The sequence below is a fragment of the Miniopterus schreibersii genome (genome assembly GCF_964146895.1).
Source record: "Miniopterus schreibersii genome assembly, chromosome: 3".
NCBI classification, from domain to species: domain Eukaryota; kingdom Metazoa; phylum Chordata; class Mammalia; order Chiroptera; family Miniopteridae; genus Miniopterus; species Miniopterus schreibersii.
In genome coordinates, this window is record NC_138103.1 from 97,664,413 (window position 1) to 97,681,783 (window position 17,371).

The 17,371-nt window shown below is 38.8% G+C and overlaps 1 protein-coding gene across 3 annotated transcripts in view; it reads right to left on the reverse strand.

The window, feature by feature from the left end:
* Window positions 1-594: 594 nt before the first annotated feature.
* Window positions 595-17,371, reverse strand: part of FYB1 (FYN binding protein 1) — a 132,099-nt gene continuing 115,322 nt past the window's right edge. For all 3 annotated transcript variants that reach the window (XM_081131267.1, XM_081131265.1, XM_081131266.1), the window contains 6 exons: window positions 16,017-16,083; window positions 13,563-13,653; window positions 12,428-12,590; window positions 3,944-3,977; window positions 1,762-1,793; window positions 595-987 (listed from right to left, as the gene is read on the reverse strand). In XM_081131267.1, the coding sequence (XP_080987393.1) occupies window positions 965-987; window positions 1,762-1,793; window positions 3,944-3,977; window positions 12,428-12,590; window positions 13,563-13,653; window positions 16,017-16,083 (410 nt within the window). In that variant the 3' untranslated portion in view covers window positions 595-964. The remainder of the gene's footprint in view (window positions 988-1,761; window positions 1,794-3,943; window positions 3,978-12,427; window positions 12,591-13,562; window positions 13,654-16,016; window positions 16,084-17,371) is intronic.

Genomic DNA, 17,371 nt, shown 5'->3' on the forward strand with positions numbered 1-17,371 from the left:
TTTTGTATCATGGTGTTCAGTGTTCTTCACACTCGGGGCCTAGATGCTTCACACTTTCTTTCCGGGGTGCTTTGGGAAGAGGGTGTATCAGTGGGAACACCCTAGTGGGAATACAAGCTTTTATTCACTTGTACTCCCTCTGCTGGTTAGCTTCCCAGTAAAGTGGTTGTCCAAAAAGCTTTGTAGACGTAATTGAAAAACAAAAACAAAAACTTTTTAAAAAGTCTTCATAGCAAAGTATCCATAAAAGGATACTTTCAAAGTCCAGGTTCCATTCTGCATAACTGTAGGGTAACCCTCATTCATTTCTACAAAATGCAGATTCCTCTACAGTTTTAATCTTAGGTGTGCATACCAAAACGCATACATTCTTATCAAATAATTAACACATATCACAATCAACAAATAGGGACAAACCTTGTGCAAAAGTTCTGCTACTGCTATAATGTTTGAAAAACATTTAACCCACCAGTAGGAGAGAACAGAGCCCGGCCCTTTTAAAGACAGATAATTTGAATAGAGAATATAAGATACAGTCACAATTAGAGGTGCAAACAATACTTTTCTTCTTGAGGATGTTTTACTTTTTTTTTTATACTTCTTTATTGCTCTTTCTTATATTTCTTTAGACAACACAGTCATTTCTTCTCCAATGGTTATTTTTTGGAAGGGGGTTTCTATCGATGTTCTAAAAGAAGCGCCTTCGTAATTTTAGCTGAGGCAGAAATGGGGCATTGAATAATTCTGACATCTCACTGATGCAGTCTTCCAATGTGCTGATTAAACAGAGGGATCATTTTCCAAAGTCCAAAGTGTCCAAACTTTATAAAGATACTCAGAATATATAACATGGTAACAAGCAGGTCTGTGCGTTCATTGTCCATGATAACCAACAACATGCCAATTAAAACCTAGACTTCATATTGGCACCAAACGAACGTAGCAAAATGACCAAAGCTGAGGACTAGTCATTGTCATAGATGCAACCTGAAAGAAAAAAATACAAATTTAAATTTGGTTAGCAAAACATCTACCCTCCGAGTGTTCCAAGGTTGGGAACATGGGTGATTCACACACTCCTGGTTTAAAATGTTAAAAAAGGAGAATTGGCCTATTTTAACAAAAACTAGTTACAAGGAAGGTCATATATTTATTTAACTATTTTTGCTCAGTATGCAATTCCATAAAGTTTATGGACAAATTTATTCTCTATCAAAATGAGACTGAGGATTATTTTATTTGATTTGGCACTGAATTAAATGTACTTTGTGGCAGTCATTCTGAATTAGGTTAAAAATATTAAATATCAGTAAGAATAAGCTTAAAAGGAGACTAAAAGGCAACATGATTAACACTATGCTTCATGTCAGCTGAGATTAGTTTTTAGATCACAATTTAGGAATATATAATGCTTAGGGAACACTAGTGAGTATTATAGGTTATGAAATAAGTACCAGGCACACATATTTTTTTGTCTGTAAAAGCAATTTTATTAAGATTCATGTCATAATAAAAAATTTACCAAGTATTTTCCTACTCGTGTTTCCAAAGAAAATAAATGAGATCCTTCCTTGATGTCCAGTTATGTGCAAAAATAATTTTTTTCATTATATGAGTGCATTTATCTTTTCTAACACTTTCAAGTGACTCAAATTCTGATCATATTGGAAAGTTCTAATTAATCAGCAAGTGATTTTTAGTATTTGTAAGAGCAGTGGACTCACTGTCTGTCTTCTGTGCTTAGTGCCATGGGAGACTTACCGTCAGCAATGTCATCATAGATCTCTCCATCACTGTAATTGGAAAAAATAAATTTTATTTTAAAGAAAATATCTTTTTAACATTAAAGCAATATTTAGATTAAAGGGTTAATAATATGGCTTTCTATGACTCAAAGCCTGTAATTTACAGGTGAGAAGTGACTATGTGTGCATTTATAAGTGGGAAGGAATTTCATGCTCATCTGCGTCTTCTTTCACTGGTTTAATCGAATCCTGTGTTTCATTCTTTTAAAAGAACGCCACAATTTATTTCTGCTTACCATAGACACAGTAATCAGAAACATGCCTCAAGATCACACACCATGCCTTACTCCTCTTTAGACCCAGCAGTGAGCCCATCACACAGCTGAGCTTGCTAAGAAGTGTTTGCTGAACTAAACAAACCAAAACACCATGGAGAATTAGAACCACTGGGGGTTCTAATGAAAAACTGTAACTGATTCATTATGTCTGTTGATAACAGATTTATACTTTCACTTGAACTTCAAATGGTGTGAAATACAATAATATTTGACATAGGAAATGGATGCATCATTTTGGCATGTTTCTAATTATAATTTTAAAATATTAATTATAAAATACATAAACATTTGTTATAAAATAAGTAGCCAAGATATAGTTAGTATGGTGATTCTTATGTTATATAATTCTAAAAATATTGATGGTGATAGGCAGCTTTCACAATAATATTTCTGGCTGTTTTTACACATTTTAGGTTTTGCCTGGCCCTGAATCTTTGTGAAATATTCTATTCTACACACACATGGAGTTCCATGCCTTGTAGGTACCAGGAGATATAAATACGAGTAAGACACAAGCTTTGATTTCAAGACACTTATAATCTAATGGAGGAGAAAATGACAAACACGTAGTGAAAATAGAAAATATTATAAGTATTTACTATAGCATGGAAACATAGGATACAGTTTCAGAGTCCAGAAATGTCAGGCGACTGCCACTTAGGCCCGACCCACAGCGGGTTCCCGTGGCAGCTCCGAGCTTCCACGGGAGGCAGCCGCGGGCCGCGTGCGGCAGGCGCTCCGAGAGCCCGCGCCCCCTGCTCGGACCCCTCTCAGGGACGCAGGGAGGCTTCGGCTAATGCGGATCCGGCGTGGGTGCAGAGGGCAGGTTTTCCTATTATCACTTAAAAGTCTGTGGAGCCTTCGCTTCAGTAGCTGGCAAACCAATAATTCCTCCGGGAGTACACTCCCTAAGCGCGCTCTTCCTCATCCTTCCTAGTCACGGGGAAGGTGTGGGCCTCTTATTCACCTCCACCCGCCCTTTCCTTGAAGTGTGTGTCTCTTACAGAATAAAGCCCACTGAGAGGTCCCGTGCCAGCACCGTGATCAGTGCTCTGGGCAAAACGGGAGCATTCTGATTTTCACTCTGTCTTTACTAGTTTGCAGATGACGTTGATTTGTCTCTTTCCGATTGGTGTCAGGGTGTTTGTGGATACAGTCTGTGAATCCTCCGTGCTTTTTTTTATCATGCTGAGGTCTGTAAATCTTCGTATTGGAATGTGACCTAACCTGGTAATGGAGTTCATTTCTCGCTCAGGTTTACTTGGAGCAGAATCTCATAATGTTTGGGGGGACTCTAAGAGCACAGTGCTACCAGACCATGACAATGTCTTATTCATAAGAATAGAAGACACGTTGACGTCTGTCTTTCTTCTGGCATGCCTCCAAAAAAGACAACTTAATACTCTTCTATGTCTGGTATGAGTAAAGAAAAGTCCCCAATTAAGGGTCGAACTGCTAATAGATGATGTTAACACCCACTGTGTAGACGATAACTGGACCCTGATTAATTCCGTTCAACCAACTACATTGATCAGCAAGTGAGATGTGCAGGATTAGTGAAAGTGTTAGTGGCTTTGACTTGTCTGTCCCCAACATTTGCAATGTCTGTCTCTGATGAATATATAAGTCTATGAACTGCATATGAGGAGAGAGAAGGGCTTCTTGTCTATTTAAAGTGACACTTTATGAAAACCTTAACTTTATTATGGGCACTGACATTCGTAAGACATTAGTATAGCATATTTTTAAAAATTTATTTCTGATAGTTTGGTGGATTGTATTATTTAAGTGATATTAAGAATCTTTCTTAAAGCAAAGCATAAACTTATTTACAAGTATAAGAGTAGAAAATGAACTTACTTGTCCACCAAGTAACTCCGAAGGACATAACCATCTATGAAAGGAAAAGGAAATGAATTTTATTAGTAGTGCAGACTTGAAAATTCTTTACTATTTCTTTTAAGCAACTGAAATAGAGTTGACTATAACATAGTATATTGAATAATTGTATCTGTCTTCAAATATGATCTGTTTTTCTTGTGTCCACTTTTCTCTCCTTCATTTCTTTTTCTCTCAACTCTTCTTTCTCTCTCTCCTACACGTCTCTTTTCCTCCATTTACAATCTTTCCTCCTTTCCCCTGTAAATAATTTTTTCCCTTCTCTAAACTACTGCAAATTTTAATCTATTTCTTTTCTTTTTAAAAATATTTTTATTGCTCCCAGAGAGAGGAAGGGAGAGAGAGAGAGAGAGAAACATCAATGATGAGAGTCATTGATCGGCTGCCTCCTGCACGCCCCCTACTGGGGATGGAGCACACAGCCCGGGCATGTGCCCCGACGGGGAATCGAACTGTGACCTCCTGGTTCATAGGTCGATGCTCAACCACTGAGCCACGCCAGCCAAGCTAATCTATTTCTTAATCTGTCACCCAGGTGGCCCATTTTAGGAAGAATTTAGAAAGCATGGTTTCTCTAATTACAAAAGTAGTTCACAGGTAGGTATTCTAAATATGAGCATAACTAAGACTTAACACTTCCAATGTTAGAAGATTGGGAGAATCAGAACTGCTCTCAGATGCCAGCTCTCCAGTGGCTCCTTGGGGGAACATGCATTCTAAGGGGCTCCACAAAGCTCTCTGATATTCAGTGTGGAGGACCTTCCTCAACTGTTTTTGCCACTTGATGGTCTCAATTGTTCCATTTGCATCTGTCATGGAACAAATCATTACAGAAGAACACAGACCAGGGACTCTAGTATTCCCTAGTTAAGGAGGAAATAGACCATATTTTATGCAACAAAGCAAAAATAACTTTTTTGAGTACCTCATGTTTGCCCCTCATAATGTAAAATACTCTTAGAAAAAATATGGACTATTTTCCCCAGAAAATGTCTACTGACACCTCATTAATATTACTAACCTTTGAAATGATTGGTTTTGTGTTACTGCCTAAACTCTGTTGTATGCAGGAGATTAGTACCATTTGCCTTGTCAATACGGCCTCCAAATCTCTTCTTTCACTGAGTGAGTCTATTGGTTTTGATCCACTTAAGTATAGTTTGGGTTCTGAATCAAAGTAACTGTGTAAAAACTTACAAACCAGGAAGTTCATAACCAAAGATTTATACAAGTGATAATAAACTTACTTAAACATATTGATGTCATATTACTACTGTTGATTTAATATGCAAACACACATTTTTTTAACAGTTAGGATCATACAACTGAAATTGTAGATTAAAACTCAAGAAGATAAACTTTCCCTTGAATATTCTAGGGTGAAAAAACTTCACCAAAATATTTTATCAAGAAATTCACCACTTTCAAATGAAAACTATTTCTAAGAATTATACTTGAAAAAGAAAGAAACAGGGTTATCTTTGCACTCCTGTCATACAGAAGTAACAAATCGCGTTTCAAAATGATAAAAGCATAGTAAAATAGCACGTTTTTCAGAGTATGAAAGTCAGAGCATTTTATACCTTCTTTATTTCAGTCAAAGCAACAGGAGCAAAAGTTTTTAATGTAAGAACATCTAAAATTAATATTTTTCATCATGGGGTAGTCTTCAATATCACAGTTCCTTCATTCAGTTCATGCTAACAGACTTTAAACAATTAAGGTATATATCATAATTTAATACAGTTTTTAAAGGGGGATAAGCTTATCTCTAACAAATTCAATTTTGTGTGTGTCTCTCAAAAGAGAAAATTGGTGCAAATAAGAAGGTTTTAGAATAAATGGCGGTTTTATGCCAGCTTCCAATAACTGAAATCTGTCTTTACCTGTCCTTCTGTCTGGGGGCCAAAATCAAATGTGAACAGTTCTCTATAGACAGTAATAGTCTCAAACTTTTTTTTTCACTAGTTAAAATTTGTGGTTTTATTTTCATTTTGAATTTTCTATTAAAACACTGGGGTAAAAAACACCCCAATACAACTGTAAGTGTTCCCATGATAGAATCATGTTTAAGTTAATAGTTTAAAAATAATGACATATATGTACTGAAGCTTTTAACCATTACAGCAATGTCACTGTAAGTTGTTGGGGCTTTACAGACCCTCTGAATTAAAATGAAAAGACAGAAAATTAGAGAAATGTATAAGAAATGATAAAGTGTTGTCAGAGGTGGGAAGTATTCTGGCATCAAATATATTTCTGGTTTAAAAAATTTTTAGAAGATTAATAGTAATAAAGATTAAAAACAGAGAATATAATCATGATTTTTGAAAATAAAAGGTTTTTAGTTTCCTGTGCTTTAGATAATCTACTTTTTAAAACTCAATTATGCTAAAATTGTCTAGACCTGGATAAAACACTCTTTGTAATTAAGCACTAAAACAGTCCTTTACATGACCAAAATTAACAACTCGTGACACACGGTTTAATTGTCTAACTTCACAAAATAAAGAATATATACTCTTAGATTCTCAAAGCTCTTTTACATTTTCTCCTACATTTTCTCTGACCTTGCCTGGTCAGAGTTCTAAGAAAGACCGTTCTCTTTTGTTGAATGTTCCATTTCGTTGTTGTTGTTGTGTGTTTGATACATAAACATCAACGATTGTGCATATTTTTAAGAAAAATGTATCAAGGAGATCAAGTGTGGGATGGAACTGCGCTGCTCTGTTCTAGTTCCCTGAAATGATGTGATAATTGGGGGCTCAGTAGCTATAAAGTGACTATTAAACAGCATTTTTACAGGGTTTATGACTTTTATTGCAGCATAGATTTTGCTGTCTAGTGCATTTAAAAACCTCTGCTAAAACTTCATTCTGTTAAAAGCATGCTTCATGACAGTGTCAAAACAAGCAACTTGCCGTGAATTTTTATATAATCTCTCCATTATAGTTCCTAGAAATTTCTTTTTTTTTCTTTTTTTTTTTTTTTTTGCAGTAGACAAATACTCTCTTAGCTCTCATGTTCCATGTACATCCATCGTAAGGGAATGATAACGAAAAACACAAAAAGCCTGCCCGGCACGGGTCAGTGGTTGAGTGTTGACCCATGAGCTAGGACATCACTGTTGGGTTCCCGGTCGAGGTAAATGCCCGAGTTGCAGGCTCGATCCCCAGTGAGGGGCGTGCAGGAGGCAGCCGATCAATGATTCTCCTCATCATTGATGTTTCTCTCTCTCCCTCTCCCTTTCTCTCTTTGAAATCAATAAAAATATATTTTAAAAAATACAAATGAAATTAATAAAAAATGCCTTACAGTTCTATACCATGTAAAATTACTGCCATGCTTAGTAAGCCCTATGATCTTGTGGGTTTTGGCAAGGATTCTCACTCATAATATGAAATTATTATTTGGAAACCTCACATTCACAGAGCGGAACACAGTGGCTTGAAACAAATGTTTTGAAATATGTGGTGGGGTAGAGCTAGTTAAGGAAGGAACACCCACCCCCATATGTGCCAGTTAGTGTCTTCACCAAACATTTGCCTCTACAGCACAGCTGTGTCCCAGGACTAATGACTCACCTTTCAGAGGGGTGTTGTGGACATGAAATTACTAGGGAAATACAAAAGGATCCTCAAAAATGGAAAATATCTTCATTCTAATGGTTCAACTGTTTACGTGGTAAAAATGACAACTTTGATTATTCATTATTTCATTTGTTGTGAACAAGTCCAGATATAAAGTTAAACTTACTCACTTTGGCCTCATGCAATTTACAAAACAATAAAATTGTATTGTATAGATTAACCCAGGCAAGTAGAACAATGTCCAATTTCAAGGAAAAATGCTCATAATAAAATAAGAAAAAAACAAAATGCTATATATAATACTGAATATAGATTATTTTATTATTACCCTACTTTCATTAAATGTACTCTTTCTCTCTCTTATTTCTAAGGCTTCAAATCAGGATGACTTTTCAAATTTCTGAATTTAAAATTTTTTCTTCAGTGAGCATGTGTTGTTTTAAAACTAAAAACAAGCCCGGCAGGGTGATGCCCAGCGGCTGAGCATCGACCTAGGATCCAGGAGATCGGGGTTCGATTTCCGCTCAGGGCACGTGCCCGGGTTGTGGGCTCGATCCCCAGTCGAGGGCCTGCAGGAGGCAGCTCATCAATGACTCTCATCATGGATGTTTCTCTCTCTCTCTCTCCCTCTCCTTTCCTCTCTCTGAAATCAATAAAAATATATTTTAAAAACAAAACAAAACCAAAAAACTAAAAACAAAATTACTTATGCAAGGAAATGATCAGTTGGATTTGGGAACGTTTAAACCTTTATAACCCCTCTTTGATGCGCAAAAAGAAATGGAGGACATTTTAGCCACAAATAGCTCATGTCTCATTGCATATTTCTGTGGAAAATTTTTCTCCAGTGACAGCTCCTGAGACATTGGGTTGTGGAATATGCACAAATACTAGGGAGAAATTCTAAACATGTGGGAATGTGCCAGAAATATCTGCTTAAGATCTCAGCGCCTCTGTGAGCCGCGCTTCCCGAGCCAGCGGCTGAGACTTGATCGGATGTGCTAATGCCGGTGAGAGAGGCTGTGCTCCACTCCACAATGGGAGGGGATTAGCGTTAATGCCTTCGCCTCCAGTTTCCATCATTACCAACCTCGGGTGAAAGTAAGCTGTGTTTTCTTTCCTTTGATGGATTAAAAAAGAATGGAGAGTAAGGAAAATGTTAGGGCCACCACGGTGTTGGATTGCAAATGCCTTTGCTGCTAATCAGATGGTGCAGAAACAAGGAACTGAAAGATTTAGAGGCTCCTAAATGATACACAACAAGTAAACCACATTACTCAGGCTGAGACAGGGAACTACAGTTTTCTAACCAGTTACACTATTCAACAGACATTTTCCTGTGAGTTGTCTGTATGTCAGACTTTTATCTGGTTCTCCAACTGCAATCTCCAAATTGTCAGATTCAATTCAGCAAGCACTAAGCAATGTGCCAGGCACTGTAGAATGTGTTGGCATAACAATGTTGAGAATGTTTTGTTGAAGCTACTCTCAAGCTCAGTTTAATAAGAATAATAGATTGGTAAAATAAAATAAAATAAAAATAAAATAAGGCATTTAAAGCAGCAAAATAGTATCATGGTGGAGCAGGGGAGATATTAATTGTGATGGGGTGGCTGGGGAGTAGGGAGTGGATGTGTGTCCAATTTTAGTGGCAACTGGTGTTTTTTGTTTGTTTTATCTTTATTTTTTATTGATTTCAGAGAGAGGGAGGGAGAGGAAGAGAGAGATAGACACATCAATGATGAGAGAGTCATTGATCGGCTGCCTCCTGCACACCCCCTGCTGGGGATGGAGCCCACAACCCGGGCGTGTGCCCTGACCGGGAATTGAACCTCAATCTCCTGGATCATAGGTCGATGCTCAACCACTGAGCCACGGCCAGCTGGGTCTGGGTTGTTTTTAATAGACGATTATGGGCATTCCAAGTAGAATAAAATAGTGTAGAAGGGTGAAATAGCATATTTTATGGAAGGAATGACAAGCACGTAGTTTGCAATTCCGGAGTATCAGTTGCAGATGGGAAATAGTTGGTGAGGGTGAGGCTAGATCAGAAAGAGTTTTCTGAACTAGCCTGAAGACTTTGTGTTTTAAAAATAATATGTGGGTAACAGTGTGGTGAGTGGATTAGCTGAGAGTAAGGGTAAAGTAGACATATTCAAAAGGTTATTGTAACAATCTAGGTGAGGGAATGTTAAACCCATGCAACAACCATCCCAAATTCTTCTATAGAGGTATGTGTGGAATTGAGCATCAATTTAGAAAATTAAGAAAGTCAAGGATCCAGTTCAAGGAAGGAATAAGCAGGAGGTTTAGAAACATTAAGAAAAGGGGGAGAAAAATGACAAGTAAAATTAAGCAGATATAGTAATCAGATCTTGGAATAATACTTGATTTGAAAGTCAGTACAGAGTCTCCTGATGACCTTCCCACATACCTTCGCCTTTACCACCTCAGGGCCTTTTGACTCAACTTTCAACACACAGCACTTGCATTTTTATTTTTTACCAATGGTTTTTCTCTGGCTTCTAGAACTCTCTTCATCAGCTTGAATGGCTTTCCACCTTCCCAGGAGCAGGCTTCCACTCCTGACAAAGGGGAGTTGTATAAATACTGGAATTTATTTCCCACTGGAAGGGACAGCTGCCTCTCCAAGCTCCCTACTAGTTTAAGCTTCGATTACCCACGTGGTAACTGCCTCCCTTCCCTGTCTATGTCTTCACTAACCTACACATGTGGCCCTGGATCTCCTCCCAAATGGAGAAGCGAAACTAAGACAGAGTCCAACCCAAAGACAGTCTTTAAGTAAAAGCAACAGGCACACTCATGCTACTGATGTAATCATCTGGTTTCCATCCTGCTTGAGGTGGACCCCCAGACCACCTAAGAATTGCAAAGTGTGTTGGTACTACACCAGGGAAAAATGATAAAGGTTACATGGATTCCTTGAGTGTCATCTACCAGAATTTTATGTAACGTTTTCACCTCTCATTTTTAAAAGATGATAAATTCCGAGAGGACAGGAGCTCTCCAGTATTCACCACAATATTTAGGATTATTGATGCCCAGACAGGAAATGATAGCAGATTACAGAATAATCTCTGAAAGTCTACTGCTTTTCTTTGTTCTTAAGGTCCACTGGTTCCTAGGAAGTAGGCATCTCTTCCGAATTTCTGTTTCTAGTGCTGTTATCTGTTCCTGCTCACCTATATCTCCACCTATACATGTTTGTTGTTGAAGTCAGCTCCATCCTTGCTACTCAGAATGTGTTCCATCGACCAGCCGCATCAGTCACCTGGGAGCTTGGCAAGACGCAGAATGTCACACCTCACCTCAGATCTGCTGAATTAGACTCCGCGTGTTCAACAAGTCCCCGTGTGCTGTGTATGCACTTTGACGTCGGGGCGCATTGCTCCAAATGGGGTTTACTGCTGGGGACAGAGTCTCGGAACAGCATGGCAAGTGCAAGGAGTGTGTGGAGCGTGTGCCCTGGAGGTGCCCCTGGCAAGCACCAGGGCCATTCTCTGCTGTGAAATATGTGAAATACTTTGGAAAGTAGAGGAAGGGAGACATATTCTTGAGGTCCATCAACCTAATCAGCCACTATTAGCATTTTAGTTTCTTTTCTTTCCATGATTTTTAACCTGCCTGTAAATCCTATCCCACATTAAGCAGGCTTCTTCTTTGTCTTCCTGTTGTGTCCTGAGAATTTCCTGCCGCTGTTATTTTCATGATCATCATGTAAAATATTCAATTTGGCATATTTGCCATAACTTATCTAACAGTTTCAAATTTTTGAACATGTTAAATATTTTTGATGACCTTTCCATGCTTATAGTTTTTCTGCACTGAAGGCTATTCCTTGGGGCCCATGCTCCCAAATGCTAGTCCGAAGGGGTTTTCTTTGTTTCCTGGAGCTCTGTTTACACTTTATCTCCAGTGAGCTTTGACTCTTAACACTGCAACCCCTCCCCCGCCTTTTATCCTTCCTACCCACATCCCACTTTCTCCCTTTAGAAGCCAACCGCACCTCCTCCATGAGAACTTCGGATCCACTTTCCCCACCTTCGAGTCACCATGTTTTGTCCTTGAGGCTGCATTTCAGTCCCTGTCCCTGAGTCACCTTCCTGCGTGAGACTCTGCCTCAGAGGTCACCTGTTCTGTGCAGACTGACCTAGCTGACGATGCTGGCTTATCCAATTTTAAATACAGGACAACACAGCTCTGAATTACTCTTTCCTTGACTTTAACTTACATAAGCTTCCTTTTTAAAATTTGACAAAAACGCTTCCATCTGCTGCTTTCACAGCTGACAGAGTCAAACAGGACAAGGACTGCCTTGTCGTCACTTGAAACAGTATGTCACATTAAATGTGTCCACGTAGGAAATGAAAACAAGTGAATCTGCAAGGTAGGCGAATGGAAATTCTAGGTGTGACATGTGCTATGTAATTTCAGAGCCAGGCCAGAGCGGGTGCCCCTCGCTACGCTAGCGCTGTGACAAGAAGCCAGGGGAGAGGCGTGGTCACGGGTTCCCTCCGGCCCCCAGAGCCCGAGACTCAGCAAGTCCGGGGGGGTCCAGGCACCTGCAGTTTCAGCACACACAGGGTCTCCTGGTGCTGGGTGGCTGTGGGCCCCCTTTTGAGAAGCACAAATTTGGCGCTGCAGTGGGAAATAACAGCAGGTGGGAAAAGAGAGGAAAATCAAACACGTTCACTGCAACACAGCAAAGTTCTTAGTGTTTTCCGTAACCCACAAAGCATAGAACAGAAGAGTTAATAACAGCAGGGGTGACCGCTGAACCTTGTTTGGTTGTTCAACCCTGGAGGGCTTCTAGGTGGAGTAGTCAGTGACTTACATTTGCCTTCCTCATTCCTGCAGAGGACTTTCGTATCGTCGGTGTTCTGTATCACTTCAAGAGATTCACCAGGCTTCACCTGTAGCTCTCTGTTCCCCCACTTTTTAGAAGTTAATGATGGATCGACCGTGGTTGAATATAGGACCCTAATTTCACCATCATACTGGATAAAACACATTATTGATTCATGAGTATTATTAAAGTAATTCATTTACTGATATGTTTATGAAGAAAGCCTTTGCTAAATAAACAGCTCCTTGTTTTTAAGAGATAAAGACACTGAAGAAAAGTTTTTTTGGGGAAAAATTACATATAACCTCACCAACCTAATATAATATCTATTTTTAAAATTTAAAAAAATTGAAAGTTTAAGGTGTACATTTATTACTTCAATACACTCATATATTTCAAAATTATTACCACTGTATTTAGCTAACACCTCAATCACCTTGCATAATTACCATTTCTTTTTGTGGTGACAACACATAAGATTTTCTCTTTTGGCAACTTGCAAGTGTATAATTCAGTTTTGGTAGCTGTAATCACCATGCTGTACATTAAATCCCTAAAACTTACCTGTCTTATAACTGAAAGTGTGCACCCTGTGCCCTCTGACCAGCATCTCCCCATTTCTACCTCCCCGCCAGCCCCTGGTAACCACCATTCTCCTCTACTTTTTATGAGTTTGGCTTTTTTTAGATTCCACATTTAGAGGAGATCATACAGTATCTGTCTTCCTCTGTCTGGCTTATTTCACTTAGTATTTTGCCCACGAGGTCCCTCCATGCTGTCATAAATGGCAGGATTTTCTTTTTTTCACGGTTGAATATATTCCGTTGTATATATACAACTGTTTTATCCATGTTAGTTTTAGATTACCTTCTTATCGAAGTTCAAAGGACAGCTAAATTTAGATTATTTCAGTATATATATTATGCATGTATGAGTTTGCTTAATTTGTTATAGGAGTAAATCTAAACCTAAAATAAATTTTGTAGAAAATAAAGGAGTTATGATGGATAACTGTGATATTAATAATTACACTTTTAAAATATGCATTTTGGAACTTAAACATCGTAGGATTTTTTTTTTTATTAGCACTTTGAACTTTGTATGGTATTTAAATGTGACGTACTTTAAATTTTTTCCTGAAGTCTTTTTCTTCTTTTTCCTGCTTTTTTAGCTTCTTAGGGTCTTTCTCTTCTGTTTTGGCCTTGGATCCTTGACTAGAAGGCAGAGCACACGTAAAACAACACTTAGTTTAGAAAAATATAAAAAGTATAATGTATAATAGAAACTTCAGTCATAACACTAAATTTTTGTTAAATTTTGTTTTTAATGAATTCTTTTTCTCAGAAATCCAGGATAGTCATTGTAATAAATGCTATTTTATAACACAGAAGAGGTTCTTCCAGGGAATACAATCAAAATGGAAGTGAGAGGTGATCTATGATGCTGAACTGCTTGAAGTCGCTGAGGAATAGTTTAAACAGGGCCGCAGAGCAGCAGTTTCAGATGATTCAGCCTGTTCCTGACCCCTTATGTTTGTCACCCCTCCCCAGATAATTAAATGAATTGGTCAATGTCATAGAAAAAGCTTTTAAAAAAAGAGCACTTTTAAAAAATGGATTTTCACAGCTTAAAAAGTTTGCTTTACATGTTCGTTTTTTCCTGTCTGCTTAAAGTGGAGCCTGGGTGGTAGGTCATAGATACCAACTGAACTAAAGGCAATTGTTATGGGAGGTGAATATGCCTGAGACAGTGACGCCAGCTTGGCCACACACAGGGTCACCTGGGAAGCTTTTAAAAAATAGCCCTGCCCTTGCCCAATTCCTAGCAACTCTGATAACACTAAATTAACGTGTCTCATTAATTAGCCTAACTGGGGTGCATGTGCTGACAAATTTTGAAAGCTCCCCGGGTGACAGTAATTTGCAGTCAAGGCTGAGAACCATTTGCTAGGGTTCTGTATGTTAGGGAAAGGCTATGAATCTCTGCAGAAGAGAATTTTAAAAATCAGAATATTAGTGAATAATAAATATTTTAAACACTGGTACTCATTTTTATCTAGATGACCTAAGATAAAGTTTTGTTTATAGCTGACTCATTTAAAATGTTGATTCTTAAATTCTGAGTCTTAGGATTTAGTCCCTTCCCTGTGAGGTGAGTCAGCACAATGTTCCGCCTCCTCCCTCAGCATCTCCCGTCTGTACTCTGGGCGGTGGTGGAGTTGGGTCCCCGATTAGCGCTCTGAAGTTATCAGAATACACACAAAGGTTAAAAATTCCACACAAGCTACCTTTGAAAAGAATTTATTTAAAAACACAATACTGTGTTAGAGAACATAAAATTGTTTTAAACTCTCAAAATAAGCAACCAGTGAGAAAACAGTGACATATCACATTCAGTTTGATCAGCTGGTGTTTATTTTTCTTGAAGAAAAGGCCAATGTGTGACTCTGGCTTCCTAGAGAGCTATTTTATGTAGTGACATTTCTACAGTAACACAAGACAGAAAAATGCATTAAAAACGGTCAGGGGTAGGAGCGTTTCCCGATGGTGAGGAATATTAAAACTAAACATGGTACCGGAGGTTAGATTTCCATTCCTGAAGAACTGAGAGAGCGGAAGGATTCTTTCACCTTCCCTCTTTGCTTTGCTCATCCAACTTGATGTTGGTACGTAAATGACAGTGGATTTTCCCTTCGGTTTCTTTAATCTTGGTACTGCCCCTTGTCCGGTAAAATTAGTTTAACAATCTTGATAAAGAAATAAATACTTGGAATTTATTTATGCATTTTTACCAGTACACTCAGGATACATCACTTACTGTATCCCACTTAGGTTACTTTCATCCTTCAACTAATCACGTCCAGGACCTTTTTACTCGCCTTTTTTCCTCAAAAAAGCTAGAGGTGTGTCTGCTTCTATATGCAATGTGTGTCAGATCATCTCACATAGTTATTGGAGCATAAAAAAGCATCCTACCATGCTACTTTCTATTTCCAAAGGGCTTTCAAAAGGTACTCCTTTTATAGGAACTGATTTTAGATTTTCTTACCACTTTAGCCTAATATTAAATCGAAACCTTAGGTGAGCTGAAGAAGGTCACTATTCACTGTTGACTTTTTTAATTTGAATGGAACTTTTGAGAAACAGATGCTTTTGTGAAAAAGAACCTAGAAGTCCTGTTAAAGATCAAGCCTTCCCACAGGAGAGGCTTAAACAAGGTGGGTGAAGGCTGGTGTGTAAACTAAGCAGCGCCATCAGGACAAGATGTGCTGGGGATAGAGTGAAAATAAAGGGAGGAGAGGACAGTGAGCTCAGTGTGATATTTCCCCAGTGAGTGAGTGAGTGAATGAATGAATGCAGACATCAGTGAGTCTGGGAGCAGAGGACAATCGGGACAGTGAGCAGGCCCACAGGGACAGGGGAGGCAAGGGGAAGGGGCAGGGTTCTCCACTGCCAACCTGGCCGCAGGCAGAGCTGGGACCAGGCAGGAGACAGCCCTCAGGACCTCGCGCAGCAGACACCCAGCCCCTCGGGAGCCCGGTTTTATGGGTTGGTTGTGAGGAGGACACCCTGATTACCTCATCTCTGCTGCAGGAGCGGGGTAGTCCGAGGCATCCACGTCGTCGTAGACTTCCTCTCCCGCTTCTAACAGAAGGCAAAAGACCAGAGGCTGAACCGCTGCTGTCTAAGCCCAGCAGGAGCGCACAGTGTTTCAAGGACAACATGAGTTTCCCCGAGGCCTCTGCACTTCTCCCGGAAGCTCTGTCTGTTCCTCAAGGGGAAGGGTTCTGATCTCCTTGGATACCTGTGTGCAATTCCCCTCAAAAAACCAGTGACCGTGGCTGTGACTAGCATTCTCAGAGAAAAAAAAATAAAGAAACCAAACCAGTGACAGATTATTTGAAGATTCACAAGCGTGATGAATGGCAGGATAGTAGATTACTGACAAAAAAAATGATGTTACTGGTCATTGGCAGTATTGAAATCAAAATTCTCTTGGGATTTGGGGTGCTATAATAATATTTCTTTTAATTTTAATTTATTTATTAATCCTCACCCAAGGATATGTTCATTGATTTTTTTTTTTTGGATGGGGGGAGAGAAAGAAACATTGATGTGAGAGAGAAACATCGATTGGTTGCCTCCAATGAGTGCCCCAACTGGGGATCAAACCCGAAACCTAGGTATGTGTCCCAACTGGGAACCGAACCTGCAGCCTTTTGTTGCATGGGACAATGCTCCAGCCAACTGAGCCACCCGGCCAAGGCTCATTTTATTTTTATGACTATGTCTATATCTAGTCTATGTATGTCTATCTCTCCATCTATCAATCATCTATCTATATCTATCTATCTATCTATCTATCTATCTATCTATCTATCTATCTATCTATCTATCTATCATCTATCTATCTATCTATCATCTATCTATCATCTATCATCTATCAATCATTCTCTTTTACTCATTGATCTGTTCCTCACTAACTTTTCCCTTACAGTAATAGATATACTGAGCATGGTACCACCTTAAAATGGAAAGAATATTCTATTAATATGACACTTCTGATACCAGCAGGAATTGAGAATCAGTATTGGTAGAAAAGGGGCTATGACCTGAACTGTTCAATGGCTTTTCCAGTCTGTAATACTTTTCCTCCTTGACTTCTGGTTAAAGGCCCACAGCAAATGCAGCTGAGGAGATGAGTAGAAGAACACAAAGGCTTAAGGAACCACCATCAGAGAGAGTTTAAATGTTCTCTGGTAGTGGCAAGGACTGGATTTCCTTTAAAAATTCCTTTCTCTCTGTATTTATATATAGATTTTTCTCCCCACTCAGGTTAATTAATTTCAAAGGATAAAGCTTGCTTAGCTCTATGAAGAATCCATAATAAACATGTTGAAAAAATGACATATTATTGGTTTCCAGATAAGGG